The 25,679-nt window shown below is 44.9% G+C and overlaps 1 protein-coding gene across 2 annotated transcripts; it reads right to left on the bottom strand.

The window, feature by feature from the left end:
* Positions 1-826: 826 nt before the first annotated feature.
* Positions 827-25,483, bottom strand: LOC115784906 (properdin). Of its 2 annotated transcripts, XM_030736310.1 has the most exons (11): positions 25,277-25,483; positions 15,124-15,262; positions 14,814-14,983; positions 14,495-14,662; positions 13,937-14,146; positions 13,686-13,853; positions 4,318-4,509; positions 4,044-4,217; positions 3,768-3,962; positions 3,088-3,199; positions 827-1,283 (listed from the first exon to the last, which is right to left on the bottom strand). In XM_030736310.1, the coding sequence occupies exons 1-11, from the start codon at positions 25,335-25,337 to the stop codon at positions 1,154-1,156; spliced, it is 1,719 nt and encodes a 572-aa protein (XP_030592170.1). In that variant the 5' UTR covers positions 25,338-25,483; the 3' UTR covers positions 827-1,153. The 2 variants fall into 2 exon arrangements, with proteins under 2 accessions (XP_030592170.1, XP_030592171.1); XM_030736311.1 differs by lacking the exons at positions 15,124-15,262; positions 25,277-25,483 and adding an exon at positions 16,952-17,034 and having other exon boundaries at positions 14,814-15,082.
* Between the last annotated feature and the right edge of the window lie 196 nt (positions 25,484-25,679).

Genomic DNA, 25,679 nt, shown 5'->3' with positions numbered 1-25,679 from the left:
TAGGCTCTTTGTTTCAAGCTCGTTAGAATTGTACAAACTCTCTTTATGCCTTAAATACTCTATTTCCATAAACGATTGCACATTCGGGGTGGCTGTAGCTCAGGAGGTAGAGCAGATCACCTACTGATCAGAAGGTCAGCGGTTCAATTCCTGGCTGCTCCGGGCTGCATGCTAAAGTATCCTTGGGCAAGATACTGAACCCCCAAGTTGCTGAATGTTAGACAGTAAGCACTTAGTTAATCACGGAAGTGAATGGGTAAACGTGTTGTATAAGCGCTTTGAGTAGGAAAGCGCTCTATAAGAACTAGTCCATTTACCATTTCAATAAATCGCTGCACTGATTTTCTTAGCTAAAGTTAGGATGGCTCAAGACTTTTGCACTGTAGTGTGTAGCACTGAAAGAGTCCTTTAAAATCTGTGGGAGGATTCAGTGAAAGCAAAGGTGACAGTAAAATGTCCACAGAGTGTGTGTGTGTTTGTTATTAGTAATGTTCAGTTTTATTTACAGAGCACTAAAGACCCGTCAGGTAAAGACCCCACGATGTGAGCAGCATTTGGTGACAGTGGGAAGGAAGAACGGCCTGTAACCTATCAAAGATGAATCCCATCAGCCAATCAGGTTTTGGCAGGTTTTCTCTCTTTATCGTAGGGTCTTTACCTGACGGGGTCTTTACCTGACGGGGTCTTTACCTGGGTGATCGTACTGACGTCATGGATCACAGTTACTGTGAAGGGCGGTATTTCCTCTCATCACTTTTCCTAAAGCAACCGAGCAGGTTTTATCCTCATTTTTGAGTCTTAAAATGACCAAAACTTATAAAATGGATTGAAATAGAAGAAGTTTAATAAACCACAATGTTCAACACAGCAGGAAAATGATCCAACAGTTCACAGAAGAAGCTTCATTTCCCATCAGTCCCCTGCACCCATGGAGGGTCTGGACCTGCAGGCTGGGAATCACTGCATTAAAATAACCAACAATTAAAAACCTGCTGCTGAAGCTTTGGTCTCCCTGTGACAATACTGATAACACAGCAGCATGAACGCCACCCTCAACACATCATCTTTGAATCAAAGCATCTGGACTGTTAGTATAAGGCCCCGTGTGGTCACGGTTGTGTCGAGCGTGTTGAAGTCGGCGGTGAATGTGCCGTTAGGTGCAGGCGGGGACGTTCATGCAGGGCTGGCTCTGCTCCAGCTGCTCCCCATCAGCCAACGGGCCACAGTCGACCTTTGGTGTCCCGTAAAATGAAGCTTTCCCCGTCGCACGAGGAGGGTAAAGACTGAAAACACAATAACACACACTGTAATATTCACACAACAGCAGCATCTGCAGTTTACTTATTTGAGAAAACAGCTGCTCATGAACCCAAACAAACACGGCTCTCATTTATTTTTAGTTTCAAAGCTACAAATGTGAAATGAGCAGAGCTGCTGCTTTTTCTCCAATTTCAAAACATTATGAAGGTGAGGAAAATAAATTCAAACTGAATGCAGTGATCTTCAAACCATGAACCCAGATCTGATTCACAATAACACACAAACGTTTCAGGTGTTTAAACTGAGGAAAAGCTCCATTTCAATAAAAATCTGAGCTCATTTTATATTCGATGGCAGCATCACGTCTCTACAGCTGTCACAGGTCCGTGTTTCCAGCTGTGCAGCATCCTCTGCTTTAACAACAGTCTGTAAACATCTGGAACTGAGGAGAGCAGCTGCTGGACTTTGGGAATGTTGTCCCGTTCTGTCTGATAGAGGCTTCCAGCTGCTCCGCAGTGTTTTGTCCTCTTTTTGGGTTCCTGATGCTCCAGATGTTCTCAGCTGGTCAAAGGTCAGGACTGCAGGCTGGTTCAGCACCTGGACTCTTCTGCTATGAAGCCGTGCTGCTGGAATAGCTGCAGGATGCAGTTCAGCATCATCCTGCTGAAAGATGAAGGCCTTCCTGAAGGAGAGTCTCTGGATGGGAGCACATGCTGCTCTGAAACCTGGAGACACCTTTCAGCTCTGATGGAGCCACTCCAGATGTGCCAGCTGCCAGTTCCTCTGATACACCCCCCCATACCATCAGAGATGCAGGCTTTGGACTGAGCTGAGAACAGCCAGATGTTCCCTCTGCTCTTTAGTCCACGTTTGGGTCCGTCTGACCTCAGATCAGTTTCCACTTTGCCTCGGTCCATTTTAAAGAGCTTTGGCTCAGAGAGCACTGATTCTGGATCAGGTTCACAGATAGCTTCTTCTTTGTATGATGGTGCTTTAGCCTGTATCACACGTTACTGAAGATGATGAGATGTTCACAGGGAGGAACATTATTCTGAAATTGTTCCACAGTTTGTAGATGCAGTGTTTTTGCAGGCCCATCCTTCTTGAGAAACTCTCAGACACTGATCTGAGGTCTGATCATGTCACGGACCTGCTGCCCATTAACCTGATTAGCTGATAAATGTTCCTCCAGTTGATAAATGTTCTCGTTAGCATCACTGACTTTTCCAGCTTTTTTTTTTTTTGCCCCAATTTTTTAAAGACATGTTGCTGCCATCAAATTCAAATGATTTTTCATGAAATATTGAAATGTCTCAATTGAAACATTTGGCCTGTTTTCTGTTTTATTGTGAATCAAATATAGATTTATGACATCTGCTTTCTGTGTTATTTACATTTCACACAGGGCGCCCACGATTTGGGAATTTGGGTTTTAATCAAAAGATGACAAAATTTGTAATTAACAATTAAATCTGTCTCTTCTGACCTCACCTGTTTTTATTAGAGGGCCTCATATGGTTACATTTACATTAAAACAGCGGGAGTGTGTCTCAGCAGTCCACATGTGCTTCATTGAATTTTTATTTTCTCTTTATAGTCCAACACAACAGGAACCTCAAAGCCATCAGCTACCATCCAATGACACTTTTTATTATTACTGTTTTGCTCTAACAGGTATCTGGGTAAACTTTGGACATGACTATGAAATGGGGCTCAGACTTTAAGCTTCCACTGTGATGTTCAAATCTCAGTTTCTGGCTGGACTTTTAACTGTGCTGCAGATTTTATTGTAGCATTATTTGGTTGGCTGTGTCTTGGTAAACTGACTTGTAGCCGCTGTATTCAGGCTTGCAGATTTTCTTCCTGGACCGTATCGAGTTTTTGCCGCAGGGTGGTTCACAGAGACTCCACGATGTCCAGGGGTCCCGGCGGCCCTTCACTGTAACATAGAAACGTGATCAGCAAGCAGCAACTTCCAGGGTTGAAACATGAAGCCAACGCTAAAGCACCGAAACCTGCAGTTCCTTTGCAGTCCAGCAGAGGTGCCAGCAGGTGTCAGTCCCCATAAACTTTACAGCAGAAATAAACAAGTTTACAGCGTGATACAGAAACTATTATTTATTTTTATTATTAATACTTAAAGTTGGGGGCGTGGCCTCTTTGACTGACAGGTGGATGGTGACACAGGCGGCTGTAGCTGCTAGCTGTCTGCTAGGCTTCACCTCAGCTAACTGGAGTCCCTGAATTGGACCTCTGCACCATGTTTGTGCTGTTGGAGCCTTTTGGAGCATTTTTAATGCAATTATTTGACCAGTAATTTGGCTGCTGTGTTGTATTAGCTGATAGCTACACCTGTGCTACACTACACATAAGTTCCATGTGACCATACACTCTTTAACAGATTTGTTTTGCTTTTCCAAACAGGGAGCGATACGTAGCTCATACAACAACAAAATCTCAAACAAAGTCCAAATAATCTCTTTAAAGGTCAGGATAGAGTCACCCACAGTCACAGCCTTCGATGTCGTAGCAGACTTGCATCTCGGTCAGGTTGTCTCCGATGCAGATGGTTCCATTATGAGCTCGATGGAGACAATGGCGCGATCGTAAATGGCTGCCAGCAGTCTTCTTGCAGCGGATGTTCCGCCCACCCGGGAATTTACACTGCTTCCACTCTGACCACTCGGACCACACGCCATCCACTGAAAACACAGAGCTCAGACATGAATCAGAAACATGTGCTGCACTCTTTGCCCTTCACCTGCATCACGGTGGTGCCAAACCTGGACAGTGAACTTTGGTTGAACAGAGCCTGGTTTGACGTCCTTCTCCAGGACATGGACGACCACCATGTTGGGGGGCGGGGCTGTCACATCTCCTGACTGACACCTGAAGTCCCACCCCACAGGTAACAGGACAGGAACTGAAAGGTGACCAAGACCCCCAACCTCCATCCACTGATGGAGAGATGGACAAAAAAAAGGTGGGAATCATTACCATCTTTGTGCGGACACCATAAGTCGTTGAGGATGTCTACGAACAAACAGACAGGTATACCTGGGCAGAAGGGCAGGTGGTCGCAGTTCTCTGTCTGATGGCTGTGGCCTTGACAATCCTGACCAGGTGGGTTGGATGAAGGGGCGGGGTTAGAACAGGAGCGCTGGCGAGTCCTTCGAACAGCTCTGCCTTGTGAAATGCAGGACTCAGAACACTCGCCCCAACTCGACCAACCGGACCAGAACCCGTCAACTGTTAGAGACACGGGGAGTCAGAGTGAGTGTGCACACCCTTTTATACTGTCTTTGGTTCATCGAAAATGACTGATGGCAACTCCGTCATTGTGTCTGACATCAGTACAACCCAAGCTCCAACAGAGTTGGGATGCTATGTGTAAAATGTAAATAAAACAGAATGCAATTATTTCCAAATCTCATGCACATTATTTACATTGTACATATTTTGTACACAATAAAATATAAAAAAAAATGCCAAATGTTTAAACTGAGAAAATGTTCCAATTTAAGAAAATTAGTCTGAATTTGATGACAACAACGCGTGTCTAAAATGTTGGGATGGACAACAAAGAGCTAGAAAAGAGAAACAGCTCGAGGAACAATATATAGCTGATCAGGTTATTTGGTAGCAGGTCAGTGACATGATTGGGTATGAAAAGAACATCTTAGAGAGGCAGAGTTTCTCAGAGGTACAGCTGGGCAGAGGTTCACTAACCTGCAAACAACTGCATCCACAAACTGTAGAACAAATTTGGAATAATGTTCCTCACTGTGAACATCTCATCATCTACAGTAACAATATCATCAAAAGACTCTAGAGAAGTCTCTGTGTGCAGGGACAAAGCTGGAAACCCGTGATCTTCAGGCAGCTCTGCATTTAAATGGGCCTGAGTCTGTGATGAGATCACTGCACGGGCTTAGAAACACTTCCAGAATTTCAAAATGAGCTCATATTTTTCTTAAATTGGTACTGATTCCTCCTCTTTGGGGTTTTGTAGTGTTGTGTTTTTGTTATTCTCTTAAGTTTAATGTAGTCTCAGTTCCATTTCTTGTGTTTTTATGGAGATTTGGAGCATGTTTAGGCGTGTCTCTGTCCAGCATTAGTTCTGAAATCCTGGTTTGTGTTTGGTTTCGGTTCCTACTTTGAGTTGTTGTGTTTTCTCAGTGCTTCCTGCCTGCTCATCCTTCTGTCTTGTTTCTGTGTTTATGCCTCGATCTCAGTATTTGAGTGTATTCATGTCTGCATTAGTCTAGTTGGTTATTTGTGAAGTGCAGTTTTCGTTAGGATTGTCCTGATTATCTTCAGCTGTCTTTTTCTCTACCATCAGCCCTGTGTGTAAATACAGTGCTTTGTTTGTGTTGTTGGTACTGTTCTGTGTTATATTACACTTTGGACTATCAATTCAATTCAATTCAGTTTTATTTATATAGCGCCAAATCACAACAAACAGTCGCCTCAAGGTGTTTTGTATTGTGGGTAAAGACCCTACAATAATACAGAGAAAACCCAACAGTTACAATGACCCCCTATGAGCAGCACTTGGTGACAGTGGGAAGGAAAAACTCCCTTTTAACAGGAAGAAACCTCCAGCAGAACCAGGCTCAGGGAGGGGGGGTCATCTGCTGAGGGGGGGATAGACAGAGATTAATAATAACTAATTATTAAACACGGAGTGGACTATAAACAGGGTGAAAGAGGTGAATGAAAAGAAATACTCAGTGCATTACGGGAACCCCCCAGCAGACTAGGCCAATAGTAGCATAACTAAGGGATGGTTCAGGGTCACCTGATCCAGCCCTAACTATAAGCTTGATCATAAAGAAAAGTTTTAAGCCTAATCTTAAAAACAGAGAGGGTGTCTGTCTCCTGAATCCAAGCTGGAAGCTGGTTCCACAGAAGAGGGGCCTGAAAGCTGAAGGCTCTGCCTCCCATTCTACTCTTAAGTATCCTAGGAACCACAAGTAAGCCAGCAGTCTGAGAGCAAAGTGCTCTATTGGGGTGATATGGTACTATGAGGTCTTTGAGATAAGATGGTGCCTGATTATTCAAGACCTTGTATGTGAGGAGAAGGATTTTAAATTCTATTCTAGATTTAACAGGGAGCCAATGAAGAGAAGCCAATATGGGAGAAATCTGCTCTCTCTTTCTAGTCCCTGTCAGTACTCTAGCTGCAGCATTTTGGATCAGCTGAAGGCTTTTCAGGGAGCTTTTAGGACAGCCTGATAATAATGAATTACAATAGTCCAGCCTAGAAGTAATAAATGCATGAATTAGCTTTTCAGCATCACTCTGAGAAAGGATGTTTCTAATTTTAGAAATATTGCGCAAATGCAAAAAAGCGGTCCTACATATTTGTTTAATATGTGCATTGAAGGACATATCCTGTTCAAAAATGACTCCAAGATTTCTCACAGTGTTACTGGAGGCCAAAGTAATGCCATCCAGAGTAAGTATCTGGTTAGACACCATGTTTTTTGTGGGGCCGAGTACAAGAACTTCAGTTTGATCTGAATTTAGAAGCAGGAAATTAGAGGTCATCCAGGCCTTAATGTCTTTAAGGCATTCCTGCAGTTTAACTAATTGATGTGTGTCATCTGGCTTCATTGATAGGTAAAGCTGAGTATCATCTGCATAACAATGAAAATTGATGCAGTGCTTTCTAATAATACTGCCTAAGAGAAGCATGTATAATGTAAATAGAATTGGTCCTAGCACAGAACCCTGTGGAACTCCATAATTAACCTTAGTGTGTGAAGAAGACTCCCCATTTACATGAACAAATTGGAGTCTATGAGATAAATATGATTCAAACCACTGCAGTGCAGTACCTTTAATACCTATAGTATGCTCTAATCTCTGTAATAAAATGTTATGGTCAACAGTATCAAAGCTGCACTGAGGTCCAACAGGACAAGCACAGAGATGAGTCCACTGTCAGAGGCTCTAAGAAGATCATTTGTAACCTTCACTAATGCTGTTTCTGTACTGTGATGAATTCTGAAACCTGACTGAAACTCTTCAAATAAACCGTTCCTCTGCAGATGATCAGTTAGCTGTTTTACAACTACTCTTTCAAGGATCTTTGAGAGAAAAGGAAGGTTGGAGATTGGCCTATAATTAGCTAAGACAGCTGGGTCAAGTGATGGCTTTTTAAGTAGAGGTTTAATTACAGCCACCTTGAAGGTCTGTGGTACATAGCCAACTAATAAAGACTGATTGATCATTTTTAAGATTGAAGCATCAATAAATGGAAAGACTTCTTTGAACAGTCTAGTAGGAATGGGATCTAATAAACATGTTGCTGGTTTGGAGGAAGTAACTATTGAAGTTAAATCTGAAAGATCAACTGGAGCGAAAGAGTCTAAACAAATACCAGCAGTGCTGAAAGCAGCCGAACATGAAGAATAATCTTTGAGATGGTTATGAATCATTTTTTCTCTGTCTAAAATTTTATTTGTAAAGAAATCTATGAAGTCACTACTAGTTAAAGTGAAAGGAATACTCGGCTCTACAGAGCTCTGACTCTTTGTCAGCCTGGCTACAGTGCTGAAAACAAACCTGGGGTTGTTCTTATTGTCTTAAGATTAAGATTTTAAGATTAAGATTAAGATTAAGATTAAGATAGTGTTTATTTGTCACATGCACAGTTATACACAGTACAATGCACAGTGAAATGTATTTTGTACCTGCAACCATATATACACACACATATAAATAAGAAGAATAAAAATTAAAAAAAAGTAATTCACACTATACACTATACTCTATATACTATACACTATACACACTTTTATAAATTATAATATTTACATTGTGCAATAATGGTCCAGTTAGGGCTCAGAGTTGAGCAGGCGGATGGCTTGTGGGTAAAAACTCTTCTTCAACCTTTCAGTCTTAGCCCTCAGGCAGCGGTAACGCCGGCCTGATGGGAGCAGGGAGAAGAGAGAGTGTCCGGGTGTCTTCAATTAATGATGAATAGTAAGATGTCCTAGCTTTACGGAGGGCTTTTTTATAGAGCAACAAACTCTTTTTCCAGGCTAAATGAGCATCTTCTAATTTAGTGAGACGTCATTCCCTCTCCAGCTTTCGGGTTATCTGCTTTAAGCTGTGCGTTTGTGAATTATACCACGGAGTCAGGCACTTCTGATTTGAAGCTTTCCTTTTCAGAGGAGCCACAGTATCCAAAGTTATACGCAGTGAGGATGTAAAACTATTGACGAGATAATCGACCTCACTGGGAGCAGAGTTTAGGTAGCTGCTCTGTACTGTGTTGGCACTGAAGAGCATAACAATGAAGGAATTAGATCCTTAAACTTAGTTACAGCACTTTCAGAAAGACTTCTACTGTAATAAAACTTATTCCCCACTGCTGTGTAATCCATTAGAGTAAATGTAAATGTTACTAAGAAATGATCAGACAGGAGGGGGCTTTCAGGGAATACTGTTAAGTCTTCAGTTTCTATGCCATATGTCAGGACAAGATCCAGAGTATGATTAAAGTGGTGGGTGGGCTCCTTTACATTTTGAGAGAAGCCAATTGAATCTAACAATAGATTAAATGCAGTGTTGAGGCTGTCATTCTCAGCATCTACATGGATGTTAAAATCACCCACTATAATTATTTTATCTGAACTGAGCACTAAATCAGATAAAAAGTCTGAGAAATCAGACAGAAACTCTGAGTAAGGACCAGGTGGACGATAGATAATAACAAATAAAACAGGTTTTTGATTTTCCCAATTAGGATGGACAAGACTAAGAGTCAGGCTTTCAAAAGAATGAAAACTTTGTCTGGGTCTGTGATTAATTAGTAAGCTGGAATTGAAGATTGCAGCTAATCCTCCTCCTCGACCTGTGCTTCGAGCATTCTGACAGTTACTGTGACTCGGGGGTGTTGATTCATTTAAACTAACATATTCATCCTGCTGTAACCAGGTTTCTGTAAGGCAGAATAAATCAATACGTTGATCAATTATTAAATCATTTAATAATAGGGACTTGGAAGAGAGAGACCTAATGTTTAATAATCCACATTTAATTGTTTTATTGTTTGGTGCAGTTGATGAAGCTGTATTATTTATTGTTTTTGAATTTTTATGCTTAAATAAAACAAGCTTGGCCCTTACTTCCGGCGCCGTTTAGTTTAGTATTTTAGTTTAGTATTAGATGTGTTTTTGTGTTTCTGTATCTTCTGCTCTTTTTCCTCATGATGGAGCAGACTTTTTTCTGGAAAACTTTGTTTTTATTTACCCTTTTTATGGTGTTTATGTTTGGAGACTGCGAGAGTGGCCACGCTCCTATTGTTTACTCTCGGGACCAGCTGATCTCCATCGGGCGCTCCGCTGTGCCTACTCCTGCTGAACGACTCGATATTCCCCGCGAACTGAGAAGGAAGAGACGCGGGAGACGTGCGGGCATAGGTCGTCGTTGCCAGGGGAGAAGGTACAGGCCCGTCATCCCGTCCATCATCATGGGAAACGTGAGATCTCTTCCCAACAAAGTGGACGAGCTGGCGGCGCTAACGCGACATCAAAGGAGCTACTGGGAGAGCAGCCTCATGTGCCTGACGGAGACGTGGCTAACCGAGCTAACCCCGGACTCACACATAAACATGGACGGCTTTCATTTGATCCGTGCCGACAGAACCAAGGAGAGTGGTAAGAAGAGGGGCGGGGGTCTGGCTGTGTTTGTGAACGATAGATGGTGCAACTCCAGACATCTAACCATCAAAGAGACGCTCTGCAGTAAGGACATTGAACTGCTCGCTGTTGGTATGAGACCGCACTATCTTCCTCGGGAGTTTTCACATGTTATTGTGATAACTGTGTATGTGCCGCCCTCTGCTAATGCTGCTGCAGCCTGCGATGTCCTCCATGCTACTACCAGCAGACTCCAAACACAGCACCCACAGGCCCTCTTTCTGATCTCAGGGGACTTTAACCACGTCTCCCTGTCCTCCACTCTCCCCACCTTCACCCAGTATGTCACCTGCCACACCAGGAATACCAACACACTGGATCTACTGTATGCCAACATCAAGGAGGCATACAGCTCATCACCTCTGCCTCCCCTGGGGGGCTCAGATCACAACCTGGTTCATCTCCAGCCTGTGTACAAACCCTTGGTACACAGAGAACCAGTTGTGACACACACAGTGAAGAAATGGTCTGAGGAGACTGAAGAAGCTCTGAGAGACTGCTTTAGCTCCACTGTGTGGGAAGAGCTTTGTGCCCCTCATGGGGAGGACATCGACAGCATCACGGACTGCATCACTGATTACATCAATTTCTGCGTGGAAAACACTGTGCCCACCAGGAGGGTACGGTGTTTTTCAAACAACAAACCCTGGATCAACTCTGAAATAAAGGCTCTCCTGAAGGAGAAGAAGAGAGCCTTTAGATCAGGAAATAAGGAGGAGCTGAGAGCCGTGCAGAAGGATCTGAGAAGGAAAATCAGGGATGGAAAAAACATCTACAGGAAGAAGATGGAGGACCAGCTACAGCAGAGCAACATCAGTGGGGTTTGGAGGAGTTTGAACTCAATTTCAGGCCACAAACCAAGCCCTAGGGTTGTGGGAGACTTAGAGTGAGTTAACAACCTGAACCAGTTCTTTAACAGGTTTTGACCAGCCACCCACCCCTCCCCCAGCCCAGTCCCCCCTGCTGTCAGCCCCACCATCTTTAATGACTGCCAACCTTTCTTCTTCTTGGGACCTCACACCTCTCAGCTCTCAGCCATCACCCACCCCCTTCACTTCTGAGGACTCCATCTCACAACCCCCATCCCCCACCTCCATCTTGTCCCTCTCAACTCATCATGTGAGGAAGGAGCTACGTAAGATCAAGGTGCGAAAGGCTGCTGGTCCAGACGGCATCAGCTCCAGGCTCCTGAGGTGCTGCGCAGATCAGCTGTGTGGCATCATGGGATACATGTTCAACCTGAGCTTGAAGCTGGGGAAAGTACCACAACTGTGGAAGACCTCCTGTGTGGTACCGGTACCAAAGACCAAACATCCAAAGGATCTTAGCAGCTACAGGCCGGTAGCCCTGACATCGCATCTAATGAAGACCCTCGAGAGGCTGGTCCTCAACCATCTACGCCTCATGGTGTCGTCTTCGTTGGACCCGCTGCAGTTCGCCTACCGGCCTGGCATCGGGGTGGATGACGCCATCATCTACCTCCTGCACCGAGCTCTGACCCACCTGGAGAAGCCTGGAAGCACTGTGAGGATCATGTTCTTTGATTTCTCCAGTGCTTTTAACACCATCCAGCCAGGACTTCTGAGAGACAAGCTGGAACTGTCAGGAGTGGACCACCACATCTCCGAGTGGATACTGGACTACCTCACTGACCGCCCACAGTACGTGAGGACACAGGGCTGTGTCTCTGACAGGCTGGTCTGCAGTACGGGGGCCCCACAGGGAACTGTGCTGGCACCGTTCCTCTTCACCCTCTACACTGCAGACTTCTCCATCAACTCCCCACGCTGCCATCTGCAGAAGTTCTCTGACGACTCTGCCATAGTTGGCCTCATCACAGGTGAGGATGACTCAGAGTACAGACAGTGGACTCAGGACTTTGTGGACTGGTGCCAGCGGAACCACCTCCTGATCAACGCCGCTAAAACCAAGGAGCTGGTGGTGGATTTCCGCAGGCGCAGACCCACCACACGGACACCGGTGAACATCCAGGGAGTGGACATTGAGATAGTGGACTCTTATAAGTACCTGGGTGTTCACCTAAACAATAAACTGGACTGGACTCATAACACTGATGCGCTCTACAGGAAGGGTCAGAGCAGACTCTACCTGCTGAGAAGGCTGAGGTCTTTTGGAGTGCAGGGGACACTCCTGAAGACCTTCTATGACTCTGTGGTGGCATCAGCCATCTTCTATGCAGCAGTATGTTGGAGCAGCAGCTTGTCTACAGCTGAGAGGAAGAGGATAGACAAGCTCATCAGGAAAGCCAGCTCTGTCCTAGGATGTCCTCTCGACTCAGTGCAGGTGGTGGGAGACAGAAGGACTCTGACCAAAATAACATCACTGATGGACAAGGTCTCCCATCCCATGCATGAAACTGTTGCTGAGCTGGAGAGCTCCTTCAGTGACAGACTGCTGCATCCTAAATGCACAAAGGAGCGTTACCGCAGATCCTTCCTCCCAGCAGCTGTAAGACTTTATAACCATCACTGCTCCCAACAAAAACCACAATAGCCTACACAATGTAGGATAATATATAATATACTGTAAATAGTCCGGCACATCATGCACATTGTATATAGTGTTATTATTATTAGTAGTATTAAGGTTAATATTGTTTGTTGATTTTATATATATTCCTTTCTTAATAGTGTGAATTATTATATCTTTATTTATATTTATAATAACTGCGGCTGCTGTTACACCCAAATTTCCCCTCTGTGGGACAATAAAGGCTGTTTCTTCTTCTTCTTCTTCTTCTCTTCTTCTTCTTAAATAGCTTTTTGCTGATTTTAGCTTTGGTTTTTGGTGGTCTGGGAGCAGGCACCGACTCTATGGGGATGGGGTTTTGGGGGGATGGCAGGAGGAGAGAAGCTGCAGAGAGGTGTGTAAGACTGCAGCTCTGCTTCCTGGTCTCAACCCTGGGTAGTCAGGTTTTAGGAGGGTTAATAAATTTGGCCAGATTTCTAGAAATGAGAGCTGCTCCATCCAAAGTGGGATGGATGCCGTCTCTCCTAACAAGACCAGGTTTTCCCCAGAAACTTTGCCAATTATCTTTCTATCTAAAACTTTGCAAACAGATATTAAAGAGTTCACCTGTTGTTTGAAGCATCTGCCTCACAGCTACGTTTGACAGAAGATGTATATTTTAGTCTGATTAACAGCTGAATTGCTCATGAAGATGGTTGATGGGCTGGAGGTTTATTGTCTTTCAGTTAAAGTCTGACCAATGGGGGGGGCGATCATTAACAGATTAGCAGTAATAATTTTTTTTCCTTTCATTTAATTTGAAGTGACAGTCTGACCCTCTGACATAACCACAATAACCACAGTGGACATGATATGTGTGTGTGTGTGTGTGTGTGTGTGTGTGTGTGTGTGTGTGTGTGTGTGCATGCGTATGTTTATAATACCTTGTGGGGACAATTTTCCTGACATGTACTACGTTGTGGGGACCAATTGCTTCTTGTGGGGACTGGAACCTTGTCCCCACAAGGGGAAACCCTGTTTTTGGGTCAGGGGTCAGAGTTAGGGCTAAGGTATGAATTGAGTTTAGGTTAGGGTTAGGGTTAGGTATGTGATGGTTAGGGTTAGGAAAAGGGTAAAGGTAAGGTTTAGGCTGTAGAAATGAATGGAAGTCAATGGAAATTCCCCACAAAGATAGCAAAACACACTTGTGTGTGTGTGTGTGTGTGTGTGTGTGTGTTTTACCTGGACATGGACTCTGACAGATCGTGCTCCGAGTGCTCGGTCCATCACAGAGTTTGCCGCCATATTTAGGGGCAGGACTATCACACATCCTTAATGACAGCTGAAGTCCCACCCCACAGGACACTGAGCATTGCCCAAATGGAGCCCACGCCCCCCAATTACCATCCTCTGCAGAGACAGCCAATCAGAGTTCAGATAAGTGGAGCATAAACTCTTCTTCAGATCCCATCATGAGTTGAATCAACTCTCACCTGCACAGTTGGGGAGCTCACTGCAGTGCTGCACCTGAAAGGCATCTCCAGGACAACTGTTGCCAGGTGGCAATGTGTTATTAGAAGGACTGGGGTTAGAGCAGGACCGATGTCGCACCCTGGAGGGAATGATGGCATCACCACCCGATTTAGAGATGCACGAAGCAGAACAGTGAGACCAGCCAAACCAGCTAGACCAGCCTCCGTGGACTGAGACACACACAGGTGAGGGACAGGTGGACAGAGAGAGTTTAAATATCAGAAAAACTTTACTGAGCTACTTTAAAACAAACATACTACAATAAAACTCACAGTTATATCTCCTCTGACACTCACAAACACATCATCGTCCTCCACCCACAGACCTGTGACCTAGGTCAGGAACACACCTGTTCCCGAAACTCCCCAAAACTCACACAACACAACACAAAGACCCCTAAAAGGGACCCTGTGAACCCTGGCAGCATGAATGACATTTGCCTGTGTGCCCAGGAGCCACGAGCATCAGGTCTCCACTGGGGGGCAGTGTTTGTCCCAGGATAGGTAGGTTTAGGTTACCTGGACAGGTGCTGTGAGCTGCACATCTCTCTGTCTCTTCTGAAGGACCGCTGCAAGCCATGCGACACTCAGGAGGACTGGAGCAGACTCTCTTCCTGCTCCTGACTCCGACTCCTCCGCAGGTGACCGAACAGGGAGTCCAGGCGATCCAAGGGCCCCACCCTTCATCTACACACACACACACACACACACACACACACACACACACACACACACACACACACACACAGACATACACACACACACACACACACACACACACCGATAATTACCACATTCAAACACAACAGTTATGCCTCTAATGTGTGTTGCTGTGTACCATCGCAGCAGGTGCCAGTGCAGGGTTCAGTCTGCAGTTTGTCAGAAAATGGCGCATTTTCGCACTCTGATTTGCCGATGCCAAAACACTTCCTGCTTCTCTGCCTCACTCCCTCCCCACACAGGACATTGCAGAATGACCATGACGACCACAAAGACCATGCAGGGAGACTGAAAATACACACAAAAAAAATCATAGAAACACAACATAGTGTGTTATGTTGGTGGAAATGGTGATGTGTTGTCAGCAGTTTTTAATCTTTGTGTGTGTGTGTGCGTGTGCGTGCGTGTTTGCGTGCGCGTGCACTAACCCACAGGACTGACACTCTCCGTCTGCTTCCAGGTAACCGTAATTCAGGTTCTGACAGCAGTCATCTTCCTCCACTTCACCGATCTCCTCATTACACTCACCTGTGGCCGGGTTGAAGCGTGCAAAACATCGCACACACTCTGTAGAATCACACACACACGCACACGCACACACACACACAAACAGGAAACACCATTTGTGATGAATAATGTGTTTTCAGTTCTTTCTCTGTTTGGAACAGCTTTTAGTTCTTAGCCATCATTATAGGGACATGTTTGCCTGTTATTTTTTCCACAAATATCTTTATTAATATTTTAAAAACAATAACCAACCATGAAACAGAAGGAAAAGAGAAGCAACATCTTGTCTTATTTAATTGTTTTTATTGCAAATACAGAAAATAAATCTCCGTCCAATCAAAAGTTTTAACAAACCGAACACTGCATGCTTTACAAGAATCACTCAGACTCACATCTAGGGTCACATCTCTGAGGTGACTTTTCTTCCTGCAGAGGTACGTTTGTGTTTTGGTATGTTTCTGACCCAGCCTTCACCTGTCAAAGAGTCCTTTGAGTGTTCACATCTGGTTTTCAGTTTCAGTTTGGAATCAAGTTTCAGGTTTAGAAACACTGAAAGCAGTGTTATTCCATCTGGGCAAGTGAGGCAAAGAGTGCTTGCCCAGCCCAGTGAAATCTAAAAACAGACATTAATTAGAACCTACCAAAGTGAAAGTGATCTCTACCCTTATGTGCAAACCGTGATCTGTGCCATAAAGCTTTTCTCATCATTCCTTTAACTTATTGCCATTTTGTGACTGCAGTTTGAAGTAAGCTTGACTGTGCTTGACTTTGATTCCACTGAAATCAGTATCATCTGATGATTTCATCTGTGTGTTTGTGTCCCGTAAACAGTGGCTGCAGCTGGTCAGCTGGTCAGGCTGCGCAGCCAGCAGTTTTTTCTGGTTGTTTGCACATGCGTGCGGATGAACTTCTGCTCTGCCTTCACTGCTCTGAGATCAGTTATATTCTGCTCATTTTGTGGAAACAGAGCGAGCATTACCAAGTGAATGAGTTCTCTGTTATTAATTATCTTAGCAGATATGTTTTCTCCTAGGAACTGACTTGACCAACCTGCGATGCAGAGGACTGCAATGTGAAGTTTTTAATAACAACTTTAGCACTTTAGCAATGGAACGATCCAAAATGCTGCAGCTAGAGTACTGACAGGGACTAGAAAGAGAGAGCAGATTTCTCCCATATTGGCTCCTCTTCGTTGGCTCCCTGTTAAATCTAGAATAGAATTTAAACAGGGTTTCTGCGGGGTAGTAAAAGGTAGTAAATTAAATGAGCTCAAATTAAGGCTATTAAAAGGTAGTAAAAGGTAACAAACAGAATTTGACTTGGTAGTAAATTTTTCATCATCCCTTCAATATATTTTGACTTTTCTCTTGACAGAGACTTTTTTGTTTTAAGTTTGTTTTTGTTTTTTAACTTAAATTTTTATTAACCTTTTAACAGAGCGGTTAATTTTAAGTTTGTTTAACTATAAAATCTGTATAAAAATATGACTATCTAGCAGGACCTAAGCTGACGTTGAAAGACTCGATTGGTTCCACTGTCTGATCTGCTGTGCGCATGCGTGGTGTTGCAACCGCGTAATATCATAGACATACATACCTAGATGCCGCATTGAGCGCTGACTCATACGTCAACGTCACCGCCATATTGGAGGAGGCAAAAGCGGCCAACATAACATGAGAGATGCCGCACTCTGGTGCTGTGTGGAGTTTTTCAAACCATTTTACAGTCAAAACGGGATCACATGGTGTGATGTATGAACCTAGAGATGTCCTACCAATACTTACCACAGGGGGGCAGACCGCCACTAGGGCATACAGGGGTTCTGATAGCAACAGTAGCATAATAAACAAATGAGTGAACCAGCAAGAAGTTGTCCTCCATGCTCTGTGTGTCGAGTAATAATGTTTACTTAGTGACACTATAGGGGAGCAACATAACATAAATTGGCGACGAGTCGTGTATTTCGGAATACTTTTCATCGACTGGCTGTGAAAGTTAAGTCAGCTTGGTGCAAGTTTTTGGACCGAAATGAACACCCGCGTTTTTGGATAGCTAATGTGCTGATCAACTATGAGCCAACCATCATCGGAGGGCCCGAGTGCAGCTAGTGTTACATCTGCGGATACAAGGACATCGAGTGCTTCGAGTTCATCTACAGTGCACGTAATCCCAGAAAGACGTATGATGGCTGGAATATATGGACATATGGACATTTTCGATGAGTCTGGTGAGCAATGGGCAACGTATATTGAACGTTTTGAGCATTACGTGGTGGCTAATGACATTCATGAGGCTAAGAAAGTTTCAGTACTGTTCAGTGTGATGGGACCTAAAACGTATGGACTGCTTCGTAGCTTAGTAGCTCCCGTGGCACCTGGCACAATGACTTACAAACAGGCTGTGACTGTGCTTAAAGATCACTTCACACCGAAACCGCTTGTTATAGCCGAGAGGTTCAGGTTCCACAAGCGAAATCAGGGGGAAGGAGAAACGGTAGCACAGTATGTAGCAGTGCTCAAGAAGCTATCGGAACACTGTGAGTTCGGGGCTTACCTAGAGGACGCTCTGAGGGACAGATTTGTTTGCGGATTGAAATGCGAAGCTGTGCAGAAACGCCTTCTGACTGAGGAAAACCTCACGTTCAAGAAAGCTGTTGAACATGCAGTGTCAGCAGAGACAGCAGCACGCGACGTACAGCAGTTAAGTAATTCCCTGAAAGTAAACGCAGTGTTTTCGCAAGGTGAAAAATGCCGCCGCTGTGGGAAGGGAAATCATAGTGATGATGACTGCTGGTACAAAGACCGCGAATGTCACCAGTGCGGGAGGAAGGGCCACACGAAACGAATGTGCAGGAGTAAATCAAAAAGCAGTCATGAAAGAGAACATAAACACAAAGATATTAAGCCTGAACAGAAAAGCCATGCACACAAACGCAGCGTGAAAGATAGAAAGAAAAAGATCCATCACGTCGAGGCGAATGAAAGTGAAAGTGAAGGAACGAAATCGGATAGTGACAGTGACTTGGGACTGTATGCAGTGTCTCAGAAAGGGAAATATTCACGCATATCAGTAGTGCCAACCGTTAACGGAAAGAAAATGGAGATGGAATTGGATACAGGGGCTGCAGTGTCATTGATTCCTTGGGAACTGTACAAACGAAAGCTGTATAAGTTTCCTCTGCATCCCACTGATATCATACTAAAGACATACACAGGAGAGCCTTTGGCACCAGAAGAAGAAGAAGAAGAAAGAGCTTTATTTGTCACATACATATACATGCAGTGAAATTCATTCTCTGCATTTAACCCATCACACACATGGAGTATGTAGTACACACAGCACAGCATGGAGCAGGGGGCAGCCAAAGGGCGCCCGGGGAGCAACCTGGGGGGGTGGGCTTGCTCAGGGACCCACAGTGATGCCAGCCCGAGGATTTGAACCAGGGTCCTCTCAGTGATGAACCCTCTTCTTCTCCCCTAGGCCACCACTCCAAGAAGGAGTTGTTAAAGTGCAAGTGGCATTGAACAAGCAACACGCTGTCTTGCCACTGTATGTGGTGAAGGCGGATGCTCCACCATTATTTGGCAGGGAGTGGCTGAGAGCCATTCAACTAAATTGGAGAGACTTAAAGACTGTACATGCAATTGAGTACAGACAGACAGACAGCTTAGAGACAGTGTTAAAGAGACACTCCGCTGTTTTCTCCGATAAGTTAGGCACCATGAGAGGAGTGAAAGCCAGGCTCACTCTAAGACCAAACAGTGTACCCAAATTCTGCCCACCACGCAATGTGCCATATGCTCTTCGACCGCGAGTGGAAGCTGAGCTGACACGCCTCACTGAGCTTGGCGTCATCTCACCTGTGGCGCATAGTGACTGGGCTACGCCAGTGGTGCCCGTGAACAAGAAGGACGGCGCCGTGAGACTCTGCGGGGACTTCAAAGTCACCATCAACCCAGCTCTCTGCATCGACAAGTACCCAATTCCACGTATTGAGGACTTGTTTGCTTCTCTCGCTGGAGGTCAACGCTTCAGTAAACTGGATCTATCTAATGCATATCTACAGATGGAAGTAGAAGAGAGCTCCAAGAAGTTGCTGACCATCTCAACACAGAAAGGACTGTTCTGCTTCAACCGCTTGCCGTTTGGTGTAGCGTCATCGCCCGCCTTGTTCCAGAAGGCAATGGACCAGGTGCTCCTCGGACTGCCACACACTCACTGCTACCTGGACGACATACTGGTCAGTGGTCCTGACAAGCAGACACACCTGAAAACTCTGGATGCAGTACTCAGCAGGCTAGAGGAATACGGCCTGCACCTCAAGCAAGAGAAATGTCTCTTCTTCCAGGAATCCGTGGAATACCTGGGCCACATCATCGATGCTGCTGGGCTCCACAAGTCACCGGAGAAGGTACGTGCCATCGTGGAAGCACCAGCACCAGGCGATGTAAGTAAACTTCGATCTTTCCTAGGAATGCTAAACTATTATGGACGCTTTATCCCTGATCTGGCCACTGTGCTAAAGCCGTTGAATGAACTGCTGAACAAAGAAAAGAAATGGCAGTGGACGTCAGCCTGTGCATCAGCGTTCCAGAAAGCCAAAGCACTCCTGGTATCACAAGAGGTGCTCACACACTACAACCCTGAGTTGCCTCTCCGTCTCGCTTGCGATGCTTCACCCTATGGGGTCGGAGCTGTTCTCTCGCATGTCATGCTGGATGGCGATGAAAAACCCATCGCCTATGCATCCAGAACTCTCAGCAAAGCAGAACAAAACTACGCTCAGATTGAGAGGGAGGCGTTAGCGATAGTCTTTGGAGTACGCAAGTTCCACCAGTACCTGTATGGCAATACATTCACGCTACTCACTGACCATCGCCCGCTTACAACCATCTTCAGTCCAGTGAAAAGCACACCATCTATGGCTGCAGCTCGCATGCAACGCTGGGCGCTCATGCTTTCCCCTCACAATTACACCATTGAGTACCGAAAGGGGGCCCTACATGCCAACGCTGATGGACTGTCAAGGTTACCGCTCCCTCATGCCCCCAGTGAGAAACAAGGTGCAGTGGAGGTGTTCTACACGTCACAGTTGGACACATTGCCAGTCAGCAACGCCGAGATCAAGCGTCACACCATGTCGGATTCCACCCTGTCCCGTGTCATGGAAATGGTCACAACTGGTCGTTTTCCAGCTGCAAAGGACGCAGGTGAGCTGTCTCCCTATCTCCAGCGCCGCCATGATCTCACTGTGCAGCACGGATGCCTTATGTGGGGGTTGAGAGTGATTGTGCCACCCAAACTGCGCCCCCGGGTGCTGACAGAGCTACACTCAGCACACCCAGGTGTAGTAAGGATGAAGAGCTTAGCTCGTAGCTACGTTTGGTGGCCCAGCATCGACTCCCAGATCGAGCACCAAGCAAAATCATGCCACTCATGTCAACGAGTGCAGAAAGACCCTGGCCTAGCACCCTTACACCCGTGGATGTGGCCATCCAGTCCTTGGGAACGGATTCATGTGGACTTTGCAGGTCCATTTGAAGGGCACATGTACCTGGTCATAGTGGACGCACACTCCAAATGGCCCGAGGTGCACATCATGGATAGCACCACATCCAGCAAAACCATCCAAGTGCTTAGGGGACTTTTTAGTCGCTATGGCATTCCACACAGTCTTGTAAGCGACAACGGCCCTCAGTTCTGCTCTGAAGAATTCAGCACGTTTCTGAAAGCCAATGGAGTCAAACACATTCGCTCAGCACCATACCACCCTGCCTCCAATGGCTTGGCAGAGCGATTTGTGCAAACCTTCAAGCACGCTCTGAAATCTTCCAGAGGAACTACACCAGTGCAGCAGCGTCTGGATACGTTCCTCCTGACCTACCGTAACACCCCCCATGCAACAACCAAGGAAAGCCCTGCAATGCTGTTCATCGGACGCAAGCTGCGTTCTCGACTGGATTTCCTGAAACCAAGTATGGCTGGAACAGTGCACCAGTCACAAGAGGCTCAACAGCAACGACGCCAGCTACACTCTAAACAGAGACAGTTTGAACTTGGTGAGCCAGTGCTCGTGCGTGATTATAGGAGGGGGGAGGATAAGTGGACGCAAGCTGTGGTGATCGAGAAGACCGGACCAGTGTCCTACAAGGTACATGTGGGAACACAAGGGGTCTGGAAGCGTCATGTGGACCAGATGCTGACTCGGCCCGAGTCAGACCCACCAGAGACTGCAGGGAGTTTTCCTGTGAGTTGTCCACTGTCACTTCCTCAGACAACCACACCTGACCCAAATACACCTCAACAGAAGGAGGATACTGATACAGTGCCACACACACCACATGCACCACCAAAAACACCCAAAACACTCAAGACACCACAGTCCACAGAAATGACACACACAGAACATTCAGAGACAACAGGGACTGTACGACGATATCCTGTGAGGATCACACGTCCGCCGGTATGTTACAGGGATCAGTAAACTTAACAACCACGAAAAAAAAAAAAAAAAAAAAAAGAGTTGAACAATTTTGACATTCCAAGATGTTGTAAAAAAAAAAAAGAAAAGAAAAAGTTGAAGAATGTTTAAGAATGTTTGCTTTTGTAGAATGTTGTTAAATGGTTCTGAGTTTTGATATTTGAAGTGATTATAAGCTGTGACATAACTCTCCTATTTTCTGGTAATGTTGTGGAGAAGTAAAGAAAGAAATAATCTCATGTAGTTTAAAAGGGGATATAATGTCTTACGTTTGTTTCCGAAGAAATGTTTTTGTTACTGACAACAAATCTTAGTGGGGAGGAGATATGTGATGTATGAACCTAGAGATGTCCTACCAATACTTACCACAGGGGGGCAGACCGCCACTAGGGCATACAGGGGTTCTGATAGCAACAGTAGCATAATAAACAAATGAGTGAACCAGCAAGAAGTTGTCCTCCATGCTCTGTGTGTCGAGTAATAATGTTTACTTAGTGACACTATAGGGGAGCAACATAACACATGGGATTACCTTTCACAGGTAAGACTGAAGAATTGTTTTTGATTGTATTTGGCCATTCTAACATTTTGAAAACAGAATTTTTTTGTGCCTAAAAGTTTTCCAGTGTATATTACTGCATATTTGAATGCGTGAATGAACGCATTAACTTAATTAACTTTGTAGAAAGGTGCTTTATGAAGTTCAGTCCATTCACTTGTATTAGTCTATAGTGCAGCTCTGCCACATCCAATATGGCGGACGGGCTGATGTGTCACAGCAACGAGCCGCCCCGTTGTAATGTAAGTTTTCACAACTTTGGCTTGATGACCTGGCATTCAAAGACTGGCGTAAGCCGGTCATGGGGAATGATCGAGAGGCATTTTGTAAAGTGTGCAGAAAAAATATAAATTTGACCTGGAACGGTGTTATAAAATCACACCGAGTGTCCAGCATTCACCAGCAGTGGATTCGCGTGCGCGGGGAGCAAATCCCTATTTTTTTCTTTGGTGCTACACAAAGCACTGCAACTGCAACCGCAAGGTCAGCTACGAGCACAAGTATTGCTGTCATACCTCAGCATGTTCACACTGCCATCTGTTTGTGTTGCAGTTGGTGATGTTATTTAACTTTAGTTCCTTGATGTTATTCCTGCTGATTATTTAGTTTTAGGATTTGCCATGTTATCAGTATTCTTGTGCTGGTAGTAAAAATAATGTAGAGGTAGTAAAATAGGTAGTAAAAGGTAGTAAATTGAACTCCTGTATTCCTGTAATAACCCTGTTAAAATTCTTCTCCTCACATACAAGGTCTTGAATAATCAGGCCCCATCTTATCTCAAAGACCTCATAGTACCATATCACCCCAACAGAGCACTTCTCTCTCAGACTGCTGGCTTACTTGTGGTTCCTAGGATACTTAAGAGTAGAATGGGAGGCAGAGCCTTCAGCTTTCAGGCGCCTCTTCTGTGGAACCAGCTTCCAGCTTGGATTCAGGAGACAGACACCCTCTCTATTTTTAAGATTAGGCTTAAAACTTTCCTTTATGATCAAGCTTATAGTTAGGGCTGGATCAGGGGACCCTGAACCCTCCCTTAGTTATGCTGCTATAGGCCTAGTCTGCTGGGGGGGTTCACATAATGCACTCTGTTTATACCCCACTCTGCATTTAATCATTAGTTATTATTAATCCCCCCCCCCCCCCCCCCCTCTCAGCAGATGACCCCCCCCCCCCCCCCCCCTCCCTGAGCCTGGTTCTGCTGGAGGTTATAGGGGGTTGTTTTAACTGTTGGGTTTTCTTTTATCGGTGTATTTCCTTTATCTTGTCATTATCATTAAGTAAATCCTTTGTAGTCACATGCAGTTATTTTATTGTTTATTATTGTCTCTGTTTGCCTTTCTGTAAAAGCCATCGACTGAGTCCTCACAGTTTGTGTGTGTGTGGGTGTGTGTGTGTGTGTGTGTGTGTGTGGGTGTGTGTGCCTGTGTGTGTGTGTGTGTGTGTGTGTGTGTGTGTATGTGCGTGTGTGTGTGTGCGTGTGTGTGTGTGAGTGTGTGAGGAGTTTGCAGGAAATGCTGACATTGGGGAAAGTTTGTTCTTGTTTCTAGTGAAAGTTACACAATTTTCAGGCAGATTTCCAAAAATCGACACAAATGAACAACAATCAAAGTTTCATTTTGCTGAAGAGACGAGTTCTGCAGTTTAGCCTTTGAGTGAAACTCAGAGATGGATAGAGTCTGTTCTTTATTTTGAACATTAGATGATGTTTGTTTGTTAAACTGAAGGATTGTTACTGACTGTAATCTGACAAAGTGGCAGGTAAAACACACTTTTATAATTCTAATATAATCTCATGAGCAGGTCTATGAGGCTGAGTACATGCATGAATCTGTGTGTGTTCAGGTTAATTATTCACAGAGCTGATCCTCTCAAACAACAAAACCTCTCTTTTGGAGGATTTTTTCCTTTTTTGTTGCAGTTTAAAGCTTTTTTCCACAGAAAACAACTGTCACAGTACAAACAGCTGTGGGACGAGTACTCAGGTCCTTTACTAAAGTATTACCACACTGTAAAAATACTCCACTAAAAGTAAAGTTCTGCATTTAAAACTTTACTAAGTGAAAGTACGTCAGTATTATCAGAATAATGTACTAAAAATATACTGCCCCTCCCTGAGCCTGGTTCTGCTGGAGGTTTCTTCCTGTTAAAAGGGAGTTTTTCTCTGTATTATAGTAGGGTCTTTACCTTACTTGCACACACACACACACACACACACACACACACACACACACACACACACACACACACACACAAATACATATATATATATATATATATATATCAATGTTATGAGGTCAGTGAAGTGGTTGAAGGTAAAAGTTCAGGTCATGGCTGACATGCTTTCTTTTCCAATTTTAATTTTTTCTGCCTCATACATCATCAATAGGAAGACTACTTCTACAAAAAAAAAATGGCCCAGTTAAAAAGTAAAAACACTGATCTGTCATAAAGTCATAAAACACAGGCTGTAACAGTGTCACACATTAATGTGTTTAATTATTGCTTTTTTCAGTCAGTTCACAGTTCCTCTCTGGGACTGAGGCTACATGACTTAAACAGGCCATCAGCAGATATAATTCATCCATCCTTTTTCTTCCACTCATGCAGTTCAGGGTTGCAGTTGGGAGCCTATCACAGCTGTTGTGGGGAGAAGTGGGATGCAGGTTGTCACAGATACACATCCGTTCACACTCACACCTTCAGCCAGCTCAGATTCACCAGTTAACCCAACCTGCATGTCTTTGGAGGAAGCTGGACTACCCTGAGACCCATGCAGACACGAAGAGAACATGCAAACTCCACACAGAAAGGACCCAGAGGACCAAGGGATTCGAACCCATGACCTTTGTGCTGTGAGTGGACTGGTTCTGGTTCTTATATATATCTTACTGAGCACTCAAAGCACTGAGGTACTGGTGCCACCCACCACACAGTTAAAACTCTTTTAAAAAAAACACCACAGCGCTGACAAACTCTTCCAAATCTCACATCTGCTGAACAGAATTTACAACAAAAGCTGAACATCTGGACTCACCTGAATGCTTCACAGAAACCAGCAGCAGAACCAGGACCAGCAGACCCCTCAGACCCTCCATCGTCCTCTGCAGCACAGAACTGAAACCTAACTTTATCTCTGTCACTGCTCCCAGCTCGGGTCCTCCCTCTGACCCTCCTCTGACAGGAACAGCAGGCTGAACCCTCAGAGCTGCAGGCTGAGATCGTGCTCTGAGGTCAGTGCTGGCTAGTGGGTACTTAAACACTTCAGGGTCTTCACAGAGTCAGTCAGAAACCAGTCCAAAGTCCTCCTAAAGGACAAAAACTAGCGTGTGTGTGAGTGTGAGTCTGTGTGTGTATGTTTGTGTGTGTGTGTGTGTGTGTGTGTGTGTGTGTGTGTGTGTGTGTGTGTGTGTGTGTGTGAGTGTGTGTGAGTAAATTCC

This window comes from Archocentrus centrarchus, chromosome 8 (genome assembly GCF_007364275.1).
Source record: "Archocentrus centrarchus isolate MPI-CPG fArcCen1 chromosome 8, fArcCen1, whole genome shotgun sequence".
Lineage (NCBI taxonomy): Eukaryota > Metazoa > Chordata > Actinopteri > Cichliformes > Cichlidae > Archocentrus > Archocentrus centrarchus.
Note: the sequence above shows the minus strand (reverse complement) of the source record. Positions and strands in the feature narration are given on the sequence as shown.

Excerpts from the sequence above, each read along its gene's own strand:
- LOC115784906 (XM_030736310.1), bottom strand. The coding sequence starts at position 25,337 with ATGGAGGGTCTGAGGGGTCTGCTGGTCCTGGTTCTGCTGCTGGTTTCT. Across the intron at positions 15,263-25,276 it reads GGTTTCTGTGAAGCATTCAG|AGTGTGTGCGATGTTTTGCA; the intron begins GTGAGTCCAGAT and ends GTGATTCTACAG. Across the intron at positions 3,200-3,767 it reads CGACATCGAAGGCTGTGACT|TGAAGGGCCGCCGGGACCCC; the intron begins GTGGGTGACTCT and ends TCTATGTTACAG.